General features: G+C 37.9%; 1 protein-coding gene across 1 annotated transcript in view; it reads right to left on the bottom strand.

The window, feature by feature from the left end:
- ZNF804B (zinc finger protein 804B) overlaps positions 1–23,941 on the bottom strand; it is a 104,823-nt gene that overhangs the window by 26,311 nt on the left and 54,571 nt on the right. The window contains exon 2 of the mRNA XM_019471095.1: positions 8,193–8,336. Within this exon, the coding sequence (XP_019326640.1) occupies positions 8,193–8,336 (144 nt within the window). The remainder of the gene's footprint in view (positions 1–8,192; positions 8,337–23,941) is intronic.

Consider the following 23,941-nt stretch of genomic DNA (forward strand, 5'->3'; position numbering starts at 1 on the left):
GTCATTGGACCATCATTAACAACTATGAAATTAGGTGTCCCATGGGTTTTTTTCCAATTTAAAGAGGGTTAAATTGCTAATTTACATGTTAATTAGCATTCATTCTAAAGAACACCAAATGTAATTCCATAGCATCTAGCATTTAACAATTTAGCTTATCAAGACATTAAATTTAAAAGAAGTTCTGCATTATTTGCAAGAACTTTTTCTGAGGGCTAATGATGAAAGGAGTCTCATTATTCTAAGCAGCATGCTATTTAAAAAGGATGAATACTGCCAATTTATTTACTTTATCGCTAAGTAATACGAAAGCAGCAAAGCATTGGCAGGGCAGCAGGTTCAGCAGTTTTTAATAAGGCCCACTGACCTGCACAGATCTGTAAGTTTAAAGTAAAGAATTGTTTCTGGTGACATTTCTTTAGAATCTGTTGCAATGGAAACATCTCTGTGTAGCATAGCTATAAATGCAAGCCTCCCCTCATAATATTTAAGAAAATATTGCATGATATTATAAACTAAGCAGTCACTTTAAGATAATTTCAAACTGGCAAAATAAATGTTCTTAGCACAGTGATGCAACAGAATTATCGTATTGTTTACATCCTGCTTTTGCTTATGTGCTGTACACTACTCCTTTGCTTAAATGCTGATGTCATCCTGTATTGCTTTATGTTTAAATAAAGTTTTATTTATATCAGTTTCTGTGATGTGACACAACCTGATCGTCTGTTTCACTGCACTGCTACTTCAGCATTTCAAAGGTGCTGGATTGCAGGTACTTTGAAGCAGAGCAGCTGTGATGCAAACATGCTTTCAGAAAGGCAGGATTTTTCTATTTCTAAATAACAGAAAGAAGCATTCAGGCCAAGAAAATACAGTATTTTGGTCTTGTATTATCTATCAGTGGTAAAAGATGGAATTGTACATGAGCAACAGCTTTATACATTTCATTCTTTGCTTTTTTCCAGACCCCGGCCATTTTTTATGTTATGTAAGTGCTCTGTATGATTTTCAATACAACATTTTGTGCCAATATAATATCTGTGGTATTCTTGTTAACAGAGTTAGAGTTGTGAAATGTGATTTTCATATAGCCTATCTGGTTGATTTACTCAGCTCCTCAGCTCTAAGTGGAATGGCTTAGGCATTGGTGACACTAAGTGACATTGACAGTCTCCTCCTATGCTTTATCCTGATATTCCCCCTTATTTATGGGTTATTTCTCCGGGTCCTTCCTCTTGTAACTCCTTTTTCTCCCTTTCTTGTACACACCTTTCATTGTCTTCTAATTTCGGAGTGATACTTCCGTGCCTTTCTGTTCTTGCCATTTCTGTCTCTCCCTGTCTGTTATTCCCATAATTACTTCCTAAACCCACTTCTTCTCCTTCTGTTTCCCCTTCATTTCTCATCATCAGTTCTTTTGTAGCAAACAGCTTCATCCCCTGCACAAGATGGATTCATTCCTCAAGTATGGTCCATCTTCAGTACTGAGTCAGGGAGTTTCCTTAGGGAAAACAACATGCAACCTGCAATTAAAGATTTTACTAAAGAGCAGATATATAAAAGTATCAGATTAGGTTGTCCAAACAGTATTGATTCTGGTGCCTTATCACTTCCTTACTTCTAACTTTGCAAATACTATATATTTTTTCAGTAATTCACTAAAGCTTGGGATCCAGAAAGAAAATTTCAGCCCAATCCCTGAGAGCAACAAAAACCTGGGTCTTAAAATACAAAATGTTTGGAAACCTTAATTATAAACATCCCAGCCGGTTCTGTGTCTAACAATCCAGTAGAAACCATGGGGTAACCTAGTTTGTAATCAAAACTAACTTATGAACAAAAGGGACGAGTAAAATGAGTTAATTCACAGGAACAAATTCTGAAAGAATGAGAAGAACTTTTTAAGTCAATTATGGGAAAGGCAGTGTGAGAAAATGAAAACAATTCAGCAAGAAATTATCAAAAACCTGCTCTTCGGGAACAGTTACAGTCAGACTGGAAGTAATTTTTGGGAGTATGAACAAGAACACACACTGCAAAATCAATGTATGATGAAAAGCTAAGAAAGTGTGAAGCTATAACAGAAATTAGAGAATGTCATAGGCATAAACAACAATAAGAAAATCACCGGTTTCAGAATGAGCAAGAGAACAGTGTGTCCTTAAGGCAAAAAGATACTGAAATGATAGGATAGACTACAGAAATGAATTATTTCTTTTAGCTTTGGTTTTCACATGAAGGAAAACAAGAGTTATGCTACAAATGTAAAGAGTATACTGTTTCCAAGGGAAGAGAATGATGTGCTTAAAAGGAAAGAGCAGGGAAAATTGAATCGGCATGTGTATTGTAGAATAATGAATAAAATAACAGTTAAGAATTCCTCAGCATCAAACCCTCAAAAATTCAAGAGAAAATAAATATTGTGATGAAGCAGAAGTGTTTGACAAAGGGTATACAGGCACAGATGATCATTCTAAATAATTGTTTAATGGTGACAGTTAAAACATAAACTGGTAATAGATTTGCCTGAAGCTAAAATAAATGGGCATTTCACTGAAATTAAAGAATAATTTGTGGAAAAATCTGAGAAACTGTTGACCATATTGAATCATACTTTCAGTATTTTGATTTATGTGTCAGAAGCATCTAATCTGACTAGAGATACTTATGGTAAATGTTCTGAAGATGGGAAAAAATAAATAATAAGTTATAACCTTCATCTCTAAAACCCCTCTCTTGTAAAACATCTAAGCATCCTTCATTTTATGCATTTGAATATTTTCATTTATTTTTGTGGGTAACTTATAGGCATACATTTTAGAAAGTTCATAATTATTTTCAGGACTAGGCCTAATTTTACGCCCTCCAAATTGCACACACATATAACAATTGTGTATGTGATAGTTGCTTTTGAGCATAGCAATCTATTGGTACCTAAAAATGGGAGGACAATAACTACCACACATACAAAATTCCTTTATCACTTCAAGTCCACTTATAAACCAGCTGCTTGAGGGAATCTAACATCATATTACTGTTTCTCTTGCTTGACTCCTTTTCTTTTATCTTTAATACAATTCTGGTTCTGGCTTTCTTACTAGGGATGTGACGAATGTGAAAATTATATTAAAAGTATGCATGTATTTCTTAACAAGCATCAAACCAAGTTGATTTTTGTGAGGTTACAGGAGCAGAATGCTGATGGCTGCAGACAGCACCTCTCGCTAACTGAGAGCAAGAAATGCTGAGGTCTTTTGCCATTCAGGTTATTTTCTGAGGAGGCCACAGAGAGTACAGACCTCGTGCAAAACCTGGCCCTAAAAAAGCAGGCCCTTCTTAATGGCCAGTGTCCTGATGCAGAGAAACAGAAGCAGGGGCTGCAGGGAAGGATGTTAGCCTCGTCCACGTGGGAGTACAAGAGGGACAGTGGGTCCACCTATATATCAAGGGAAAAAAGCAGAGACTTCACAAGCACACATAATAGTGGACCTTCATGCTGGTGTAGCCCTTTCTGTTTGATTAGTGTGTTCTTACGGCTAAATATATGATACTTTGTCCAGAAGGTTTCTTGGTGTTGCTGTGTTTGCCTAATTTCCCAGATCCCAAGGTGAAATCTCTCAGATATTGCCAAACCAGTTCCCTTTCCTCCAAATGAAAATTTTTGGGGTAATAGGAGAGGTGTGTCTTAGAGCGAAAAGGGCCTTACTTTTCCTCCAATAAACATGCAGATGCTGGAAAAAACACCCTAAAGATGAACCAACAAGATCTCAGCATTACACTCATTCCTGGAGCTTTCCCTGTGTTCACTTATCTGTGCATTTTCTAGGTGGTAGAGGCAACGTTAGCTAAAATGTAAGCATATTTGCTAGCTTTGATGTTTAACAGGAGCTAAATCTCTGCCTGAATTAGAATTTATATCCACAAGCACCATAAAGGCTTAACAGCAAGTGCCCATAGCTGTACACACTAAATCAGACTTTCATGCAAAAAATATAGCCAAGTGCTAGTATGCCTGGATTTAAATACTGAGATACAGGTATGCGCATGTGAACTAGTGGAGACTGACAGTTCTGTTCACCTGCTTAAACAGTGCTGCCTGCTTCAAGAACACTAAATTCAGATTTTTTTTTTTTTTCATATGAAAGACTGTGATGTATTTAACTGTATGGCTAAATTTTGACAACAAAACTGAAAGACCTGTTTTGTCATCAGAAACCCCAAGATGGCAACACAGTCTTGTTTTTCTTTGCTGCTTATTTCTATTATTATTATCATCATCACAATTATTATATTGCAGTACATGGAACAGATTTGTGATTTTCTCCTTTGCTGACATTTAAAAGCCTTGCTGATTGCTAAGGATTATTTATACAAAAATTGAAAGCTCCAGCTACTTCAACATTAACTGAATGGATGAATGCTATGCATGACCTGGAGGTATTAAAAGATTCCATTTAATAGCGTTAACCAAATAGACATCTCTGCTCGAGTTTGGTTTCCTTTTATAGATGCACATGACTTAACAACCCTGTTAAAAAATCTATACTTCCATATTATTTTCAGCTTAGCATGTAACATACATCCACATATATTACATTTTCAGGCAGCAACCTATATTGATTATCTATATACTAATCACTTTTGAATGAATTCAGACTAGGACCCTTATCCTTTTCAGAGTTCAGATAGTTTAGACAGTGCCAAGGCAATCGGTTCTGATGCAGTTAACTTTTGTTGCAGAGAACATGGCGAGCAAGTGATAGTAAGCATCATTCACCTTAATGCTTGATGAGAGATACTGCAGATTTGTCAAATGTGCTACTGCCCGTGACTGCTGCCCAGGACTTTATAAAGTCATAGATTCCATAGCAAAGGAAAAACACAAAGGAAAAAGCTGTTGATTTCAAGTGGGTTAGCTGGTATGTGCGGGGCCAATGAGGCACAGGGCTGTACAGTGATGAAAGATTAGGTGCTCCCAGGAAAGTCACCCACACTCCCGCCTCAGTCTTGTTAAGTATCAGGCTTAACAACAGAGAGCTCAGGTAAAGCTGGGTGGGAGCACAGCCTTCCACTCAAACAGATTTTCTGAGTTCACTTTATCCAGCCTTGCACTGAAAGAAATTAATTTCCAGTAACAGGTAATATCAATGAAAAATTATTATAGAGTAGTGTGTCAGGAAAGATGTTGGCAACGTTAAGACTAATCTGTCAAGACAACCAAAGAAATAACAGCTGCTTAATACTCAGACAATATTACTCAAAAATACATAAATCATATTAGACCCCTCCAGGGCCATTACAGTGTTAGAAGATAATGAAGATATAGGCAGGGGAGGTCTTTGATGTTCTGTCAAGGGTTTCTTTGTATGCGTATGTGTGTATATATGTACACATACATACATAGTATTTTTATATATATAAGTATGAATGTATGTAGCATGCAGAGAGAGAGAGAGAGAGTCTTTCTGAGTATACTGCTTTAGAATAACCTAACACAGCAGAAAAACCAGTTACGCAAACAAGGCCAGATTGTCATCATAACATTTTGCAGTGCTCTGAGGACAGGGAAGGCAATGTCTGGTATGCCAACTGCTAGGTCCAAGACTCAGTGCTTTCTGCTTTAACAACTGGTTGAAATCATAGATAAGAAAATGGATCACAAAATTAATTTTATAAAACCATAATATTGGGAGATTAGAGTCATAATTCTTTGAATAAAATCTGTTTCCTCTGGAAAAGAAACAAAAGACTTATGACGAAGTAATCAGTGCAATATCCTTTTTTCTGCCTTTATATCTTCTCTAAACAGCATTGCCACTTTAATACAAATTTCAAAGTAGTAGCATTTAAATGGGAAATCACATGGGAGGACTACACTGTATTGTTACTGAGACGTATAGAGTCCCTCATTTTCATTTGCTCTCCATTAGAAGAATGATGCTTAGAACATATCCGTGTGGATGACTAAAGGTACCCTCAAATTTCTGCTGGGAAACAGAAAACATACCTTAGGAGAAAGAAGCTTTTCTGGTGGCTACTATCCCTCTCAGTACAAACATTTTGAAACTAAGCTAACTAAAACCACAGGAAACCATAAATTAACTTGTTTTCTTTGAAGATTTCTCTGATGAAAGTAAGAAGAATAAAGGCTCTTCTGTGACCGACTATAAAAGTCAGAGAAAAGGGTGCATCCACGCTTTTCCTAGAGGCAAACTAATGCTGTTCCGAGACTTGGCTGAGCAGTCAAGAAGTGAGAGGGGAGAAGAGACTGAATTACCCTGTCACATCAGGAGGGTAGCTAGCTAATCCTGAGCTAACTGAGCTTCTGAACTACATCTGAAAGGGCAGGATGGGGTGAGCTTGTACTGCCAGTTGATATTCCGTATGTGTTGTGCATTTCCATGCGGACTCTTAGTTCCCAGTACTATGTCTGGCAGCTTTTAAAGCACTGAATTTACCTAAAAATTAAAAAGAGTTTTATTGCTTAAACATTCCTTTTTATCACAGAAACCTGACACAACCTCCCCTGCCCAACAACCCAATCATAGATGGTGCATTGAGCAGGCTGTTTTATTTTGCATAAGCTGCTCTTTGCAGGGGGAGTGTGTGAAGAGGGAAGGGCACAAATGGATCCATTTGAGTTCAGATGCATTTCTGATGAGTAAAAATAACAGCTGAAGGGTGAAAAAAATTCTTTGTGCAGCAAATGGGGATTTAGAGGGATTAGAGTCACATGTTTAGGATCTGGAAGAGCATTTGTTTTGTATTAGTAAAACCATTTTTATGGATTAATTTATGGAATGGTGATGTGAGGAATTGCTTTTGATTTAATACATAAATACATTAGACGAATCTAGCTCTGGTTTGAGACCGATGGGCCGAAAGAGTCCCATTAATACCCCTGGATAGCTGACTCTGGGCTGCTTGAATTCAGTAGGATGGTTCAGCATGATGGGTGGGCAAATGTTAGGCAGTTTGTTAATGCAGTGCTGTGATAGATGCACACAGAAAATTCCAGGCTGATTTACATCCTCTATAATACTGCAAAAGACAAGATTGCTTGCAGTGAGAGTGAGGAGTTTTGCCTTTAGCGCTGTTTGTTTTACTCAACAATTATTTCTAGTCTTCTGTCAGAAATATCGTCGGCTTCTAAATGATTCATGTATTTGCAAGGTAGCTCCTGACCCCCGTGCACCCAGAATTGTGATCACCCAGAAGACGCTAATACCCTGGCAACTTGAATGCACACAATACATGACAACTTGAACTGTGTAATGCATGTAAGCGCTAGTAGAAAAACAGGAGAAAAAGGTACATCTATGGAATCCTGTTACATGTTCTAACTTCTTACATCTTAGATTAGCAGATATGATCTGTTCATCAGAAGTTCAGAAATGCTCATTCCTGAACTTTGCAAACAATTTTCTTCAAATTCTGAAGTGTTTATGTGAATTAATTGCATTTTCTTTCCATAATGCCAACTGAAATATCAATTTTGCTAAAATTGGAGGAAAACTAGGATGCAGGAAGCAGACATAGAAAGACAATAGGTATATACGGGTAGGATATACCTACCACATATGGATCTGATAAAGTTGATACAAAAGCAATGACAAACAATTAGCATCTATTATCTTTTCTCAATAATCCAATATCTTGTTTTTCAAAAGTAGCCGTTATTTTATATTATGTTCTGCATGCAAGGCAAAATGTGTTCCACCCTAAGAAACATTATGAGACATAGATTTCAACTTCAGAAACATCTGCTTTTTTAAAAAAATAAACTGCTTTTCTGCCCTTGAAACAGCATGACCAGCTTGAAACGGCATGGTCATATACCTTCTGCATCCAAAAGAGGGACCTGGATATTTGAGGAAGTGATCCTTCCCTCTCCCTCTAGTTTATAAGCAATTCCACATTTAAATGTATCAAATTCAGTGTGAATATTGGTATTGAGCACCTATCTAAATATAGACAGTGATCTTTCAGTCAAAGGGGCTTAAAAGAAATTGTGGTGAAGATTAAAACAATGAATATTTTACATTTTATTTTAATGAAAAACAGCATGTTGAAGTCGAAAACATCAAAAGTTAAATTGTCTTCTACTTAAGTGAATTTAGAAACCTCCCACAATAAATGAGGAAGGAAGATGGACTACTGTAACATGCACAGACATTTGTCAGGTTTACCTGCTTGTGAGCATGGTCGTAAGAATTGATGTGGTTGTCAAATTCCTGGTGTTTGTGGTACTGCTTGTCACATAGTTCACAGTAGAAGTTAGCCTTCACATCCTCCAGAGCCTTGGCTGCAGCTTTCTCCTTCTCAGCATAGTCCTGCAAAGGCAGAAGCAAAGGAAGACACTTTGCTACAGATCGTGAGCTCATGCTTCAGCAGCTATTTTTGTCATTCACATTAAAAACACTAGACTGACTAGGACTGCTAGATCACGGGGCTCCATCCTAGTATCAAAGTACACGGTAAGGAGGTTTTGGTCTTAAGTTGGGTTTAATAAAATAGTTGTATTTCTTGAATAATTATTCTTACTACTTGTTGTAGGTACTGTAGTAAGAAAAGTAGAGAGGAATGGGGTATAGAGGAATACCGTCAGGACACTGCCTAGCCCCTGGGAAGGAGAGCTCAGCAGTGACGAAGACATAAGCCACCAGGTGGATGTATGCAGGGATAGGCTGTTAACTGTTACAGCGCTGTCCCAGTTTGCACCAACGCGTGTCTGCTTTTTCGGGTATTATTGCTCAGAAGAAACTAGTTTTAGTCTGATACTAAGGCAGGTTTTCTTCTGTACCTTCTATGAAATATTCAGCAGGGCCAGGCAGCAGCTGGCTATGGCTGGCTGAGATTTCCCTGGAGCAGAGCCACCTCAGCGGGAGCCTTTTCTGTGCCACCCTGTCCCTTCCCCATGTCTGCGTGAAGGGACATGCCATCCCACCCACCCAAACTGAATGTAACTGTCACCTGCCCGACACAGACCATAACGACTGACAAGAGCCCTAGCTCACATCCAGGCTCAGGCAAATACAGTTGAAAACAGGGAAAACACAATTAGTTCCTCCATAGTCCCCCTCCATGTCTCCCTAATGACTCAGGTGGTGCTCTGGAGAGTCAAGTACTTTGATTTCAATATATAATATTATGGAAAAGAGAAAACTTAAAGCATAGGAGCCAAAAGATACTGAGCTCTAAATAATGCACTTAAACAAGAGGCCTGATATTCAAAATTGGCAGCAGCATTTGCCAACCTTATTTCTTTTACAAGGACTTCATTATATTGTGATTATTATGACACTTTGTTAAACATTTTATATTAGATTTTAAAGAACAAACTTCTGACATGGAAAACATGAACAAAAAAGTTGGTAAGAGCAATTCATTTTCTATTTGTATTGACAAGTTGATATTACTTGAGTGTATGTAATATATTGCCAGGGATTGCAGTAATTCATCATTTACTCTAGCATTTTACTCACCTAAAGAAATGGGTACTTTCTGCCATCAGGCTTTCCATGTTATGCAGTCAGTGCTGTCTGCTGTCTACATGCTTTCACCACCCTTTGCATGACAAACTCAGAGTACACCAAACCCAGGACATACTGCACATCTGGGACACCCTGCCTCTAGCACATCACACTGCCCAGCATTGCTCCAGGGGCCATGCCAGGGTGGAGGCAAGCCTTTGGGCACAGCAGATCAACACGAATGCATATTTTGAGCCTTTCAGAGGGGGAAGGACTTTCTTAATGAGTGTCGCATGTTTCGAGCCTGAGACCTGACCAAGCAGCAGGGGTGCTGGTTGTCAGTGTGACACACTGAGCTTCGGACAGCTCTGTGCTGTGAGTCCTTCTGCTCTGCCCTGGTCTTTATGCCATCAGGTTGGTGACAGTAGGTCTTTCTCACACGGTAGTTTAGAGGCTACCATTGCTAGTGAAATTAATTTCACCTAAACTAGGGTGTCTGGAAGTTAGGTGTATGGTCTAAGGCAGTATCCTAAGCTTCCTCTGTCAGAAACAGAAAAATGATAGCCACTGCCAAATGGTGATTAATCCCATCTATTTCAAAAACCTATTTTAGGATGAGATGAAACTCTCCAGAGGTGCTATCTCTCTCTGTTGACCACTGCAAGGCTCTAAATTACTAACCTGGCCTACATCCTTAATTCTTAGATTGCTGAACTGAGGGATAATGAATTCTATATTGTATTTCTTTATATTCAATTCTAAATCTCCCCATGAAACTTGCATGAACTGACCTGCTGGAAGACGGGAGGTCAAAGAGGAATTTTGTGCCTGGAATTTTGATTTTACATCTTACAGATGATGCCAATGACATGTCAGTCCTTCCTACAGGGCAAACATCCAAATAAAGCTCTTTCCTGCATGCATATGGCTCAGATGGGTTAGTGTACTGTGGTATACTCAGATCGGCCAATTGTGAAAGCAGGTAGCCTGAGCTAACATTTCTCCACTTGAGAAGCTGCTCAATAATGGTAGTTAATACTTGATTGTATCAGAGCAAAATATTCTCACAATCAAATACTTAAATAGCTTTTATTAGTTATTTAAATCTACAAAACCCATTAAAAAGCGATACTTTTCAGCTTATGCTTCAGACCCATTGTTTTGCTAGAATTAATTATTCACTGGGCCTTTGGTATAATTAAAATGCATAAATTAAAATGTGGATGCAATAACATTAATTATGCAGAGATGTCTTCCCTGGAAGTCAAGTGTTGGAGGCAACATATTTTTATTCTAAACTGGTAAAAATGTAAGTTTTGCACTCACTGGCAGCCAGGCAAAGCATAATTGTTTTTTTGGTTGTTTTGTGGTTTTTTTCTGGGTCTGAACTGTCAATTAAATGTTTATAGCCTGCTCCATCTTTGCTTCTGCTGAAAGAGAAGCCTAGTTGTTTGGGGTGAACACACCATATTACTCTCTGTGAAGCACAACTGAAACTGTTGCTCGTGAGCATTCCAAACTGCCAACTTTATCTTTCTCAGCAGAAATTAATACAGTTCCCCTAGCATAAAGATGTTTTTAAATAGCAACAAGACAGCTCCCAGGTGCATCCTAAGATAATCACAACTACCTCCATTGCCTTATTGCTTAATTATGCTTGTCTACCATGGCAAAAGATATAATTTCCTGCTTGCTTATCGATCAGATGCAGGGAAATTGAATGCTACATCACATACTTTAGAAAGGTCATGGATTTTTCTTTCTCTACAAAGGCATAAGAACTTCTAGCACTACAGTAAATTGTGCATAGTCAAATGATTTTTCACATCCAGACTGCTAATGTCATCTCCCTAGGACTATAGAGACCAGTGGTCAATTCTGGCATAATAAACACGATCACATGAAAGAAAATCTGTAGAAAACATGTAATCATGAACATCTGACTACACCAATGCAGACACAGGAAAGCAGGAAAGATGCACCAACGTATTTTGAACTGGGGACCACACCAACGGTAATGAATATGTGTGTCACAGTCTCATAAACTTTATTCTGGATCATACACTACTTACTAATGACATATAGCCTGGGTAAACATGTATACTTATAAGATAATATAAGTTAGCAGTTCTGTCTTTGAGCCATTGACGGCAGTAAGTGCAAGCTGATGTCAGGGATGATGCAGTCGTTGTGGGTAAGAACTACTAGAAACCATGGGTTAACCACCTTCTATGTTGCTGGATGCAGGTAGTATAATGTATAAGGATAAGTGAGTGCAGAATATACCTGAATGTATTTTTTAAGCCTGCAGAATGGTTCCATATTATAGATTGTAATTACATTCACATCAATTTGGCCCACAGAGGCACATAACTGTAATAAATGTTTATATATTGGATTAATTTAAAAAGAATACTTCTATTGCGTGTTAGGCTGGAAATGCTTTCACTTAGCAGCTACTTTTGCAGTATGCTTCTTATTGTGAAAATGCAATTAATGGTATCTGACATTTCATTTTCTAATATAGGGAAAATCAATGAAAAACCCATGTAACTGAGTTTTCTAGAATGTTGCCACTGACACCTAGTCAATTAGAAATCATTTATTAAATCCAGAGTCTGTAAGAGATATTTAATAGACTGCATGGCCATTAAAGTATGCTGATCTAGACAAAACAATACCACATTGCCTGCCTCAGTGACTGATAATAAATATATCTGCTATGTTCAAATGGACTAAGGTGAAAAGTAGGTCACTTGATACAGTAAAACTTTCAGAGGCAGTTTTCTATAAGCCCATGGATTTCTACAAATGTAGTGGAGTAAATGCATAGTGTTTGTAAATAGAACATGAGAAAAATATAACATCATTAGTCCACTTCTGGTCACTTATTTCTAAATTGGAATGCAAAAGTAGTGACAGAACAGTTAATTCACAGCTCAGTAAGTGACAGGCTGCTCCCTCTTTGGGGACATAAGCAATCAGAGTTGTTAGAGTTTGATAACTTAAATATGATTCTGTGAACCAGATTAGATACGAGTGCAAATATTAAATACTGATGCAACTACTGAGGTACCTCTTGGAGATTCTCAGAGTAGAGGTTAAAGAAGTAGGGCAAATATAAGCGCATGAATAAGCTACAGAATTATATTCTGTATCTAAGAATTTTAAGTACATTTTCATTAGTGACTTAGATGACAAAATGAACTGTGATTATGTATGAAATCTATGTAGGATACAAATTAACAGCACAGGGCATACAAATGCTTTAGGGACCAGGATTGGGATTCAAAATTACTGTAATAATCTTGAGATACAGTCTGAAATCAGCAAGACAAAATTCAATAAGGTGTGTGTCAAGTGTTGCACTTTGGAGAGGGAAATCACATTCACCAATACTAGACTGTGAATAGCTGAGTAAACACAAATGCAAGGAAAAAGGTCCAGGAGGTTAGAGTGGAAAAGAAATTGAATGAAAGTCAACAATGAAAGTCAAGGCAAATCACATTCTGACATGTTAATAGTAGTGTTATATGTAAGATGTTGAGGGTAATGATTCCACTTGATTCAGTATTGGTGAAATGTCAGCTGTAAAATACTATTGGGTACATCTACACCAGCAAATAACTTGGCTCCTGGAACCTGGCCCTCCATCATCCCCACTCCACGTGTGATAGTTCATTCTCAGGCTTTCATTTCGGAGTAAACTTGCTAGTTTCCTTTGAGATAAAAATGAGTGCAGTTCTAGAATAACATTCAGCTCAGGGACCACACTCTACAGGCAGCGAGGATGAGATGTCACCAGGCTCTCCATGCCCTGTACAGTCTTCCAACAACCATCAAACTGCATTCCCCCAGGCATTCCCATCTCATGGCCTTCCCCAAGGCAAGCAACACTGGCATGCCATAAAAACGCATGCAGCATCATGCCACAAAAGAACTACCCAGGCAGTGTTTTGACATAGCCCTCACACTTTTTCAGACAGACTGAAATAAAGACGAATATAACAATTATACCTAAGGGTACCACATAGACCTGAGGAGACTTAGACCAAGTATGGACATAACCTGTTTGCCCTGGGATGCAGTGTGGCTGACAGTTTTCTCTACATCAGTGGGCCTGAGAGACTAGGCCTGCTTGTTGGGGCAGATCAAAGTGTAGATGTAGCCTTTGAGGCAATTTTGGTCCCCACAATTTGAGAAAGATATAGACGTACTTGGGAGATCCTGGAGCAGGACCAGATGTAGGGATAAGAGGTTTAAAAGTGAGTTATATGCTTAAATTCAGCAAACTAGATTTCAGTCTGTAATTCATATTTTCATTGGGTCATTCATGTGAGCACTTGTAAATAATGTTTTTTGAGGGAAATCTGTAGAACTACCTGGGCTGGTACAGAACATCCCTGGGTGGTCAGGACCTGCATATGGATGGGTAGAGACAGCAACTGTAGAACTTTCGTTTTGAGTGCTCATTCACCACTTCTTCCTCATTCACCAATTCTTGGGATAACTACACATAATTTTTATGCCCTTATGTCTTTTCTTCTGCAGCTACAACAAAATGGATTTTAAAAGATCTCTAAAACTCATCAGGAGGGTGATAGAATGCAGGAAGTAGTCAAAGTATTTGTGTGCAGTGTGAAACTTGAGAACCATGCAAATGTCCTGATATTAGGATATGCAACTGAACATCAGGATAGTTGAATTAATGAACTTTTCCCTGAATGCTCTCTTTTTTTTTCCTGGAGAAGACACTGCTGTCTTACCTAAAGAATTTGCTAAGGAAGTTTAGCTGTGGAGATAAAATAAAAAGCAAATAATTTTGTTCAGCTGCGATAGCCAGCAATATAGAATGTTCTCATGTACCTCACACGTGTTCTGCCATTCTCCACCTTGAAAACTCAATGCATAGTTTCTGCCAGTGTGAGATCAACAGTGAGGAATTACAGTTATCTATTGCAAAGGAATTTTTTCTTCCTCTTCAAAAGCAATAAATACTGTCATTCTCAGATGACTTATAGAGGGCAGCTCCTAACTTCTGCAAATAAATACATCTTTGTATTTTTCACACTCAGCCAATTACTGCAGCATTTGCAATTGTATGCACTTCCATTTGCTACTAGAATGCTGAGTCCTGAAAAGTGCAATGCTTTTAGCAGGTCCTACATGTCTTTCAGAGTACAAACCTGCTGGAACTAATAGGACAGATAGAGAGCTGTAACTTTAAGGAGTCATAAACCTATTCCTAACTTATTTTCTATCAAAATCATCAGTACTGATTGGAATTAGCCTTATAGAACATATGGATTCAAAGAAAAACACCAGCAGGGCTATTCAGATCTTCAGCAAATCTTATATATTCTAAGACACATTCTGCTTCTGGTAACTTTATAAGGGACTTGTACTTTGAGATTTTCTAAACACTTTTTCAACTTGATAAACGGAGCATATAACCACTAAAAATCTTTGCTGTGGATATAGAGGGCATTTTTCAAACATCTCAATGTGATTCAACATTTTTCCTCTCATTTTCAGAAATTGGTGGAACTTAAGCAGCTGCATCTATTAGATTTTCTGAAAATGTGATCAAAAGTTGACCTGCAAAGAGAATTAGGTACCTAACTGAAAGTTACATACAAAATTGTATGTGTTCAGTTTAATTTTACAAGAAATATATAACAAAGTGAATTTGAGAGTTTAGATCATTTTTCATTGCAAAGGGATATATTTAAAGAGCTTAAAGGAAGTAATTAGCAAAATGTAATTTCTTTAAGTGAACAAAACTTCCTGGAATGACATACAGTGCAGAAACAAGAGTTCTAGGATAAATAACCAGCTCAAAGAGGGTATTAGAACTAGAATGGAAATGACATAAATAGGAAAGAAAGCTAATCACCAATTTCAGAAAATGAAGGGATAAAGTGGTGATCAGTGATGAGTGGTGTCCCTCCAGGGTCCGTATTGGGACTGGTACTGTTTAATATCTTCATCAATGACATAGACAGTGGGATGGAGTGCACCCTCCTCAGCAAGTTTGCAGATGACACCAAGCTGAGTGGTGCGGTCAACATGCCTGAGGGACGGGATGCCATCCAGAGGGACCTGGACAAGCTCAAGAAGTGGGCCTGTGTGAACCTCATGAGGTTCAACAAGGCCAAGTGCAAGGTCCTGCACCTGGGTTGGGGCAACTCCTGGTTGAAACAGAAGATGATGAAGGATCTGCTCCCGTGTATTAAACAACTAGTGAGATGCAGATGTAAGAAAAATAAATATAAGGTTTGAATACAGCAAATGTAGAATTTCCAAAAGAGACAGGGAAATACACTCAAGCATAAAGACCAAAGGGTACATAAAGCCTTCACTATATTTAGGCTGGAATCCAGAAGGTTTCTCATCATCAGTGGAACAGACTTAAGAACAGCTTTCACACTGAAGTAGGGGGTGTCATTTTAAGACGGTGCATGATATATTTATGAAGGGGAATATATGCTGTGGTTTGGTTGACTATACTAATAGAAAACTAAATTTGATTTGAAGATTTAGGAAAATCTACAGTTATACTAAATCTGCTTAATGATATGTGATGCTGCCTGATTTTTATCTCTGAGTTTCATTGTTAATCTATGTCCTATATCAGTGCTATGATTAGTGTTTGAGTTATTATTTTGAAAGTAATTTCTAAGTATGAAGTAATTAAATAACAGTTTCCAAATACTAACACTGCCATTAAAAAAAAAAATAAAAATTGTTGTCATTGTGTAACTAGAGCAACAGCCCCACAAAGATGAAAGGATGTGGCTCAAGGACAACCTGAGAACACAAAGGGTGTGATAACTGTCAGGGTTGTGACACGGTTGTAGAGTCAAAAACAATTTCTGGGGTAACAGTGGAAATGAATGTGGGTTTATTACTGCTAGGATTATATTCTAGGCTTTTGAAAGCAAATTCTAAGAGCCTCATGGGTAAGACTCAAAAGATAGAAAATTATAGAGGATCTCAGAATTTTTCCAGCTACTCTGCAGACGTGGTGACTGGTGTGACTGCTGTAAATCTAGACTCCCTAGTAAGGCTTCAGTGAAAATATATTTCAATATGACTATCTTAAAATGTAGATAGAATAGAAATGTTTTTTCTAAGTTGGACAGAACTGTTCCTTTTATGCAGAAGAAGAAAAAAAATACATCACTCACTTCTTCCTTATAGTCCTGCTTCTCTGCACAAATGTGAGTCCTTCAGTGAATCTGATTGTGATATTATTGTCTGCCTTCTATTTAGTCAATTCCTTCAATTTGTTCAATATTTCATACTACTTTCTCTCTTCTTCTCTCAAGTGATCATTTCTTTTACCTCTTTTCTGATGAGTGAGGTATTATCAATTAATCTGAAGAGTTAGTCCTCCGTTTATCTCTTACCATTCTCATTTTTCCAATTGCAGTTTTTAGAGTACAATGCATGTTCCAGCACTGCATTTAATAGGTTGTGTGATGTTGTATTTCTTTGTCTGACACCTCTTTTCAGATGAAACCTACTTGACATAATTTAAGATCTTTGTACATTTTGACCTAAAACCTTCTATAGAACACAACAGAATTTAACTTATGTGCAGTGTCTTTCATATTTGAGTTAGCTAAAAGCACTTTACAATAATGATATTGATCATGCAGTAACTGTGTAGGAAAATACAGCATTTGTTATGAGCACAGGAATAGTTATCACACAACTCATCCTTGGCTGTTAGAACCTTTTTTTTATTAAGTGCTTTTTTCATAAAATACAGGTTGATCATACCAGATAGCTTTTTATAGTGTTTAATACCAATAACATTAAAAATTTACATCCTCTCTCATTTAATATTGTTTGACTCTTTCTTTGCAGATACTATAATATTAAAGCCAGTTCATGTAGACTAATTCAATATCATAAATGATGCAATATGATGTCTAATATCAGTGGGTTTCTATTGCTTGTAGCAACAGAGCATAATTGTTAATTTTATGATAAAATATTAATAAACTTTTAGTAAATCCAGATTGGTCAATTTATTTTCTTATATTATATATATTTGCAATCTACTTCAGAAAAATGTCTTACAGGGTAAGCATTAATCATACATTTGAATTATACCTATACTGTCCACCTTCTCTTAAAACTTCCCCATAAAATACTGCCTTATCATTGCATTGTGTAGCATTTGATGACGTTTTTAACCAGAAACCAAGGTATTTCTGCACATTAATGTTTCATGAATCCCTTTTTGCATTTTTTTTTCAACAGAAACCCAAAACATTGATTTATGAAAGCTTTGGCTTTCCTCAGCACTTGAGGTTTTGAATTGAAGAATTCCAAACTGCTGTATAAAGTCCAAATGGAAAAAGGAAGGTTATTTACACACATATATCCTTCTTTCTCTGCCCCTCCCCAAATGCATTCATGCGAGTTGCAAAATTCTATATAGCTTTTTTTATTAACTCTGCAGTTTTATACATGCTACAATTCCACTGATTTGAGCCAAAGCAAAAAAATTCCTTTCATTCATCTGCCAAATGAAAGTATAATATTTGCATTCTGATTGAAAAAAAATGCATGGGAGGGAGAAAGGGAGGAAGATAGGAAAGAAGGGAGGGTAAAAGGAAGGGTAGAACAGAGGGTGGACAGAAGGATAGAAGGAAGGGTAGAAGGGTGGAAGGAAGGCATACTTTTTCTAGCTCTTTTTTAGCCAAATGCTTATGGCTTGAAAACCACCTGCAGCACACCTGGCAATTAAAAGTCACTTAATTTCTAAATACAACTGGGCACTCAACTTGCAGATTAATGGCACCATTGTGGCAATTTCCAAAGTAAAACTCTCTGCTATCCCATACTCAAAAGCCATCATGCAGGAATAATTGCCCTGTAGTATCCCCTGCACTTGAAGGGAAAAAACTACTTTCCAAAATGAGTTGTGTGTGATGACTTAGGAATATGTCCACAAGCAAAAGACAGTAGTTACTGACATATCTAAAGAATTAACATGAATGCTTGATTGTTGACTGTAGAAAACAATTATTGACCAAAGACATTAATTCAGTCTCTATCCAGCACCTCCAAACTTAAAATTGAATTAACGTTAACTAACCCAAAAACTCTGTGCAATGTCTACATTCTTGCATTACATCTTCAGTTCCAACCTTCCTCTAGGAGAGACTTTTCAAGATAAAGTGCTAATTTTTATTCTCAGCATGAGGAGGTCTCCCTAGCAGGGAGGAGTGAATGCCTTAGTGAAATGAGTGGAGACACATAAGAAGTGATGGCTCAGCACCAATGCTGAGCACTGCTGTAGGTTAATGTGACTCAAGTGCCAAGTGATTTTCTTCACAGTTTCCATGCTCAGTGTACATCAGCTCCAGCAGAATCCTTTCAGCCAATGGCATCTTGCTTGACTTACAGCTGATCCTGCATGACTTTGTGGCTTTGTTCACTTCCTTCCTATTTTTTTTTTTGGTCCCCCCTTTCCTTTAACTTACAACCCATGGCAGAGACAGAACCCTGGTCCTACCTGCAGTTTTCTGTCAGAAAAGGACCTGGGGGTGTTGGTCGACAGCTGGCTGAACATGAGCCGGCAGTGTGCCCAGGCGGCCAAGAAGGCCAATGGCATCCTGGCCTGTATCAGAAATAGTGTGGCCAGCAGGAGCAGGGAAGTGATCGTGCCCCTGTACTCGGCACTGGTGAGGCCGCACCTCAAATACTGTGTTCAGTTTTGGGCCCCTCACTACAAGAAGGACATTGAGGTGTTAGAGCGTGTCCAGAGAAGGGCAACGAGGCTGGTGAGGGGTCTGGAGAACAAGTCTTATGAGGAGCGGCTGAGGGAACTGGGGTTGTTTAGCCTGGAGGAAAGGAGACTGAGGGGAGACCTCATCGCTCTCTACAACTACCGGAAAGGAGGTTGTAGCGAGGTGGGTGTTGGTCTCTTCTCCCAAGTAACTAGCGATAGGACGAGAGGAAATGGCCTCAAGCTGCGCCAGGGGAGGTTTAGATTGGACATGAGGAAAAATTTCTTTACTGAAAGAGTGGTGAAACATTGGAACAGGCTGCCCAGGGAAGTGGTTGAGTCCCCATCCCTGGAAGTATTTAAAAGACATGTAGATGTGGCACTTAGCGACATGGTTTAGTGGACACAATGGTCTTGGGTTGACAGTTGGACTTGATCTTAGAAGTCTTTTCCAACCTTTATGATTCTATGATTCTATGATTCTATGATTCTGTGTTTACCAGGCAGTATAGTCAGTAGTGATGTTAATTAATCAGCTGCAAGTCTGCAATGTTTTTGATTACTTATTCACAGAAAAGAAAGAAATTTTAGTCAGAATATATAATTGGTGCAAATTCCTGGCCCTTGTGAGAGTGTGGAGAAACCCCCACGTTCATGATCGGTTGGGACAACTTGGTGTCACTTACCAACTCCTGTTGCTGTTGTCTCACCCAGGGTAAGGACATATTGCAAAAGAGCATGAAGGGCTGTCTAAAAATGTTTGCCTAAAATGCCCCACCCAATCCTCACCTCTTGGTGACATCCCTCCCCAGAAACTGGATAACAACAAACCAGAGATGCAGCCACCTCCGTCTCCAACCCAGGGCCTAGCACAGTCCGGTGTGGCTGGAGTCAATGGAAGTTTTGCTACTGATTCCAATGGGAGCATAAGATCCAGCTATAACAAGCATAATAAGTGGAAAAACAAAACAAACAAAAGAGAAGATAAAATTTAGATCCAGGGGGATTTCCTGAGATTATTAAAATTATTAAAAAGGAGGGTGAGCATGTTCTTGCAGAGGCAGATTTGAAAAAAACCCAAGATGCGAAAAAGGAAGAGAATACCTCTTTATAATCAAAGACTATTTTTTTTCTGCTGTGATATTTTTGAGTATCAGATTAATATGGTACCAAATTGATAGCAAACATCTATTGTGGTCTTGAATTCACCATTCATGATTGCTGGCATTAGGAATAGCGTTGTAGAATACAACATGCAATTCAAAATAAGTATGTCAGCGTCTGGGTCACAAAAGATCTTAAATAGATAGTTTGTTGAACAAATAAAAGATGATCCATCCTCATCTCCCCTCAAATGAATAAACTGTATAACATAGAGTTAATTCTGTCACAAGTACTTGGTTGGGAATACATTACCCAGACCTAACGAGCACTTCTAGTGCTGCCACAGAAACCTGAGGCTTCCTGAGACAACAACTCAAGCAGCTGATTACAGCTTGATGCTGTTTCACGAGGCCTCCTGGGGTGTCAATTAATTCCATGAACTTACTGAACGTAGTGCAACATTAGAGGTTCTTGGTTTCAGAAAAATGAGCTAGGCTGGCGTCTCTCAACTTGAAAGAATATTTCTGGCTTCACCATCACCTATTATAAAGACAAATGGAAAGTTCTCAATTCCAAGAGTGCCATCATTAAATTTCCTGCCTTACTGTGTCACATTTCTTAAGAGCAACTCTTCTTAAAAACTGACTGATTTATATCTGTTACAGACTCTCTGCATTCTTCTTTATTTTTGAACCGTGATTCTGCATTGAATGTTTAATGATTTTAATGCTACATAAGTGAACAGAAGTACTTCGTAACTTTGATTTTAGATAACCTGCTAGCACAACCACCTGTGTTATAAAACAGTGCACAATCTTATTAGATAACAGATTTGACGGTGCATTTCCTTAATGAATATGAATACAAGTGTGTGAGCTCTCTAACTCTTGATCTAATTAAAATAAACGACTCAATGAGTTAACAATGAGAGGATGACATTTCCTCCCAGTTTTTAAAACCTACACAGTAAACTGCCTGTTCTTGAATAAAATACAACAAACCCCCCCCCCTGCTTATAATCTCACTGGCTTGCTGCTGGCTTCATTACAATAATTTTTGGTTATGTAACTGTACGTATGAAAGCAGAAGCAAACGAACAGTAATTTTTGTCTGGACGATGCTCTTAGTCACATGGTTTAGATTTAGGTAGTCCTGCGAGGAGCAGGGAGTTGGACTCGATGATCCTATGGGTTCCTTCCAACTCAAGATATTTTATGATTCTATGATTCTAGCAGCAACATAAGCTTCTAGTACATTGAGACTTCACTGAATGGCTACAGCATGAGAGGGTCCGGGGGCCTGAGGGCCACACTCAGCGTTTTGTGTAATGTCATGAATATGCCCATAATCAATATGAATGTAATTTCTAAACTATTGGATAACTCAGACTGAGTTGGTACTTACAACATGAATGAAGTTTAACTTAACTTCATAACCAATGTGAATGGGCAGAAAAAAACCCCTTTACATAGCAAGTATATTAATAAGCTTAGGGGAGCTATTTGATATGTTGTTGTTCTGTTAATTACTTCCCTTCTGCACAAACTTTCCACTGCCTCAGCCTCTAAACCTCATTATTTCATATACATCCCATTGACACTTCACTGCTTACATTTTGGTTTAAAGCAACTTATTCTGGCACATTTCCATTACCAGTGATTTTGGTCTACTGCACTTAACTTTCACCCCTGAGCAGCTTTCCGTTACGCTGTCAATATACTGTCAGGAAAACCCAACAGAAAATTGGTCATTATGAGATTTGATGTTTTAATGTGAAGCTGGATTCTTCTGAGCTGGCTCACACTAATATCAACAGCTGTCTGACAGGACATGCACTCTCAGTAGTGCAAGTATTCACAGCCATCCCCCACACATGTGGGGAATAACACAAGTGCACCGTAGAAATGTCCAGGGAATAGTACTTTTGTCAGGTCTCATTGCCTGTATTTAGAGATATTCTCCTCCCTTTTAATAAAAGTACTATGCCATATAAAATTACTAAAGCAGAAGTCCTGACTCGATTCATTAGGGCTGTGACTAGACCATTCGGGAAGCAAGTCTATAGTGATTTAAAAACAATCAGGCCTTCATTTGCATCATGACAGGTCTCACTAAGGTGAGAGTCAAACTTCATATTAGCAGTTATTGCTGTCCTGCAAATTTTTGTTTTTCGCCATTTGAGAGGAACACAGCTCTTAAATACTGGACACAACCATATTCAGTGACCTCTATATACTAAATTCCAGTTATGAACTCAGTACAAGATATTGTTGTATATTCAAAATAACCTATTCTGTTCTAGTAGAATAACTGTGATGAGTATTGCCAGAATTACTGTATATGTTTTATAGAGGGAAATAAAAAAGCAACTATGTCCATATGTGATTTGTATGGTCATCTCTGTCTTCATCTCCAAGTCTATTTCTCATATGGTTGCATAAGCTTATCTTTAATATTCAAAACAACATTCTGAAGCCTGACTGACTTCCGCACTGAATGCAGCGCTAACACTTTGGCCTCACCATACTCAACTTTGTAGCACTGAACTTGTATGTGCCTTGCTGCATCCTGGAACCTGTAGAGCTGAATTAGGCATCACAGATGCCTATTGTGAGCCCAGCATAAATCTAGCATGTTGAATGAGACACTGTTAAGAAATACCAAGAGAAAAAATGGAGCTTTATGTGTCCTTCCTTCAGGGATTTGGATGCCTTCCTGAAGTTAAATAGCTAAGCAATGTCCCACAAAGTTGTTGGTCCCTCTTTCATGTCTTGCCCACACAAGGTGAATTTTCTGATCGAGTTGGGAACATGGCACTGCATTTATTCACATCCCTTTTCTAATCACTAGAAGGACAGAGGAGCTCAGTACAACACTATACACTTCTAGCACTATGGAAAGAGTGAAAGCAAGCAGTGAGATGACATGAATAAGATTTGCCTGCAGGTTTGTGGTTGTGCCAGAAATAACACCTCATGTTCCAGCCTTAGCCCAGTGAACTGCATGACTACATCTTCAATAATTTTAGTAAGGAAAGATAACTAGAAAGCATGGAAAAATACAACAAAGAAGATGAAGATGGTTGGAATTAAAGGAACAAATGACAAGGCGCTGGAGAAAATGAGGAAGGAGAAAATATAACCATGGAAGATGAAAGAAAGAAAAACTTCATACTAATTACCTAGGTGAAAAAAAAACCCAGTCTATTGATATACATACTTCAACCTTTCTGCCTGTTTAGTTTATATAACATGTATAATTTTATATAGTTATAAACTGTTTAGTTATAAACTGTTTAGTTTATATAACATGTATAACATGTATAAATACATACTTACCTTTCTGCCTGTTTAGTTTATATAACATGTATAATTTTATATAGTTATAAACTGTTTATAACATGTATAACATGTATAACTACATAAGTTTATGTAGTATGTAGTAGTATATATAGTATAACTATGAAACTATACTATAGTTCCATCTAATATAATATACATATTACAAACATTGTTATTATACTATTACATCATTAGTACAATAATATAAGAAAAATACAATGCTATATATAATATCAATTTAATGCTAATATTAATATAATATCAATAAATAT

The sequence above is a fragment of the Aptenodytes forsteri genome, unplaced genomic scaffold, assembly GCF_000699145.1.
Source record: "Aptenodytes forsteri isolate BGI_AS27 unplaced genomic scaffold, ASM69914v1 Scaffold172, whole genome shotgun sequence".
Lineage (NCBI taxonomy): Eukaryota > Metazoa > Chordata > Aves > Sphenisciformes > Spheniscidae > Aptenodytes > Aptenodytes forsteri.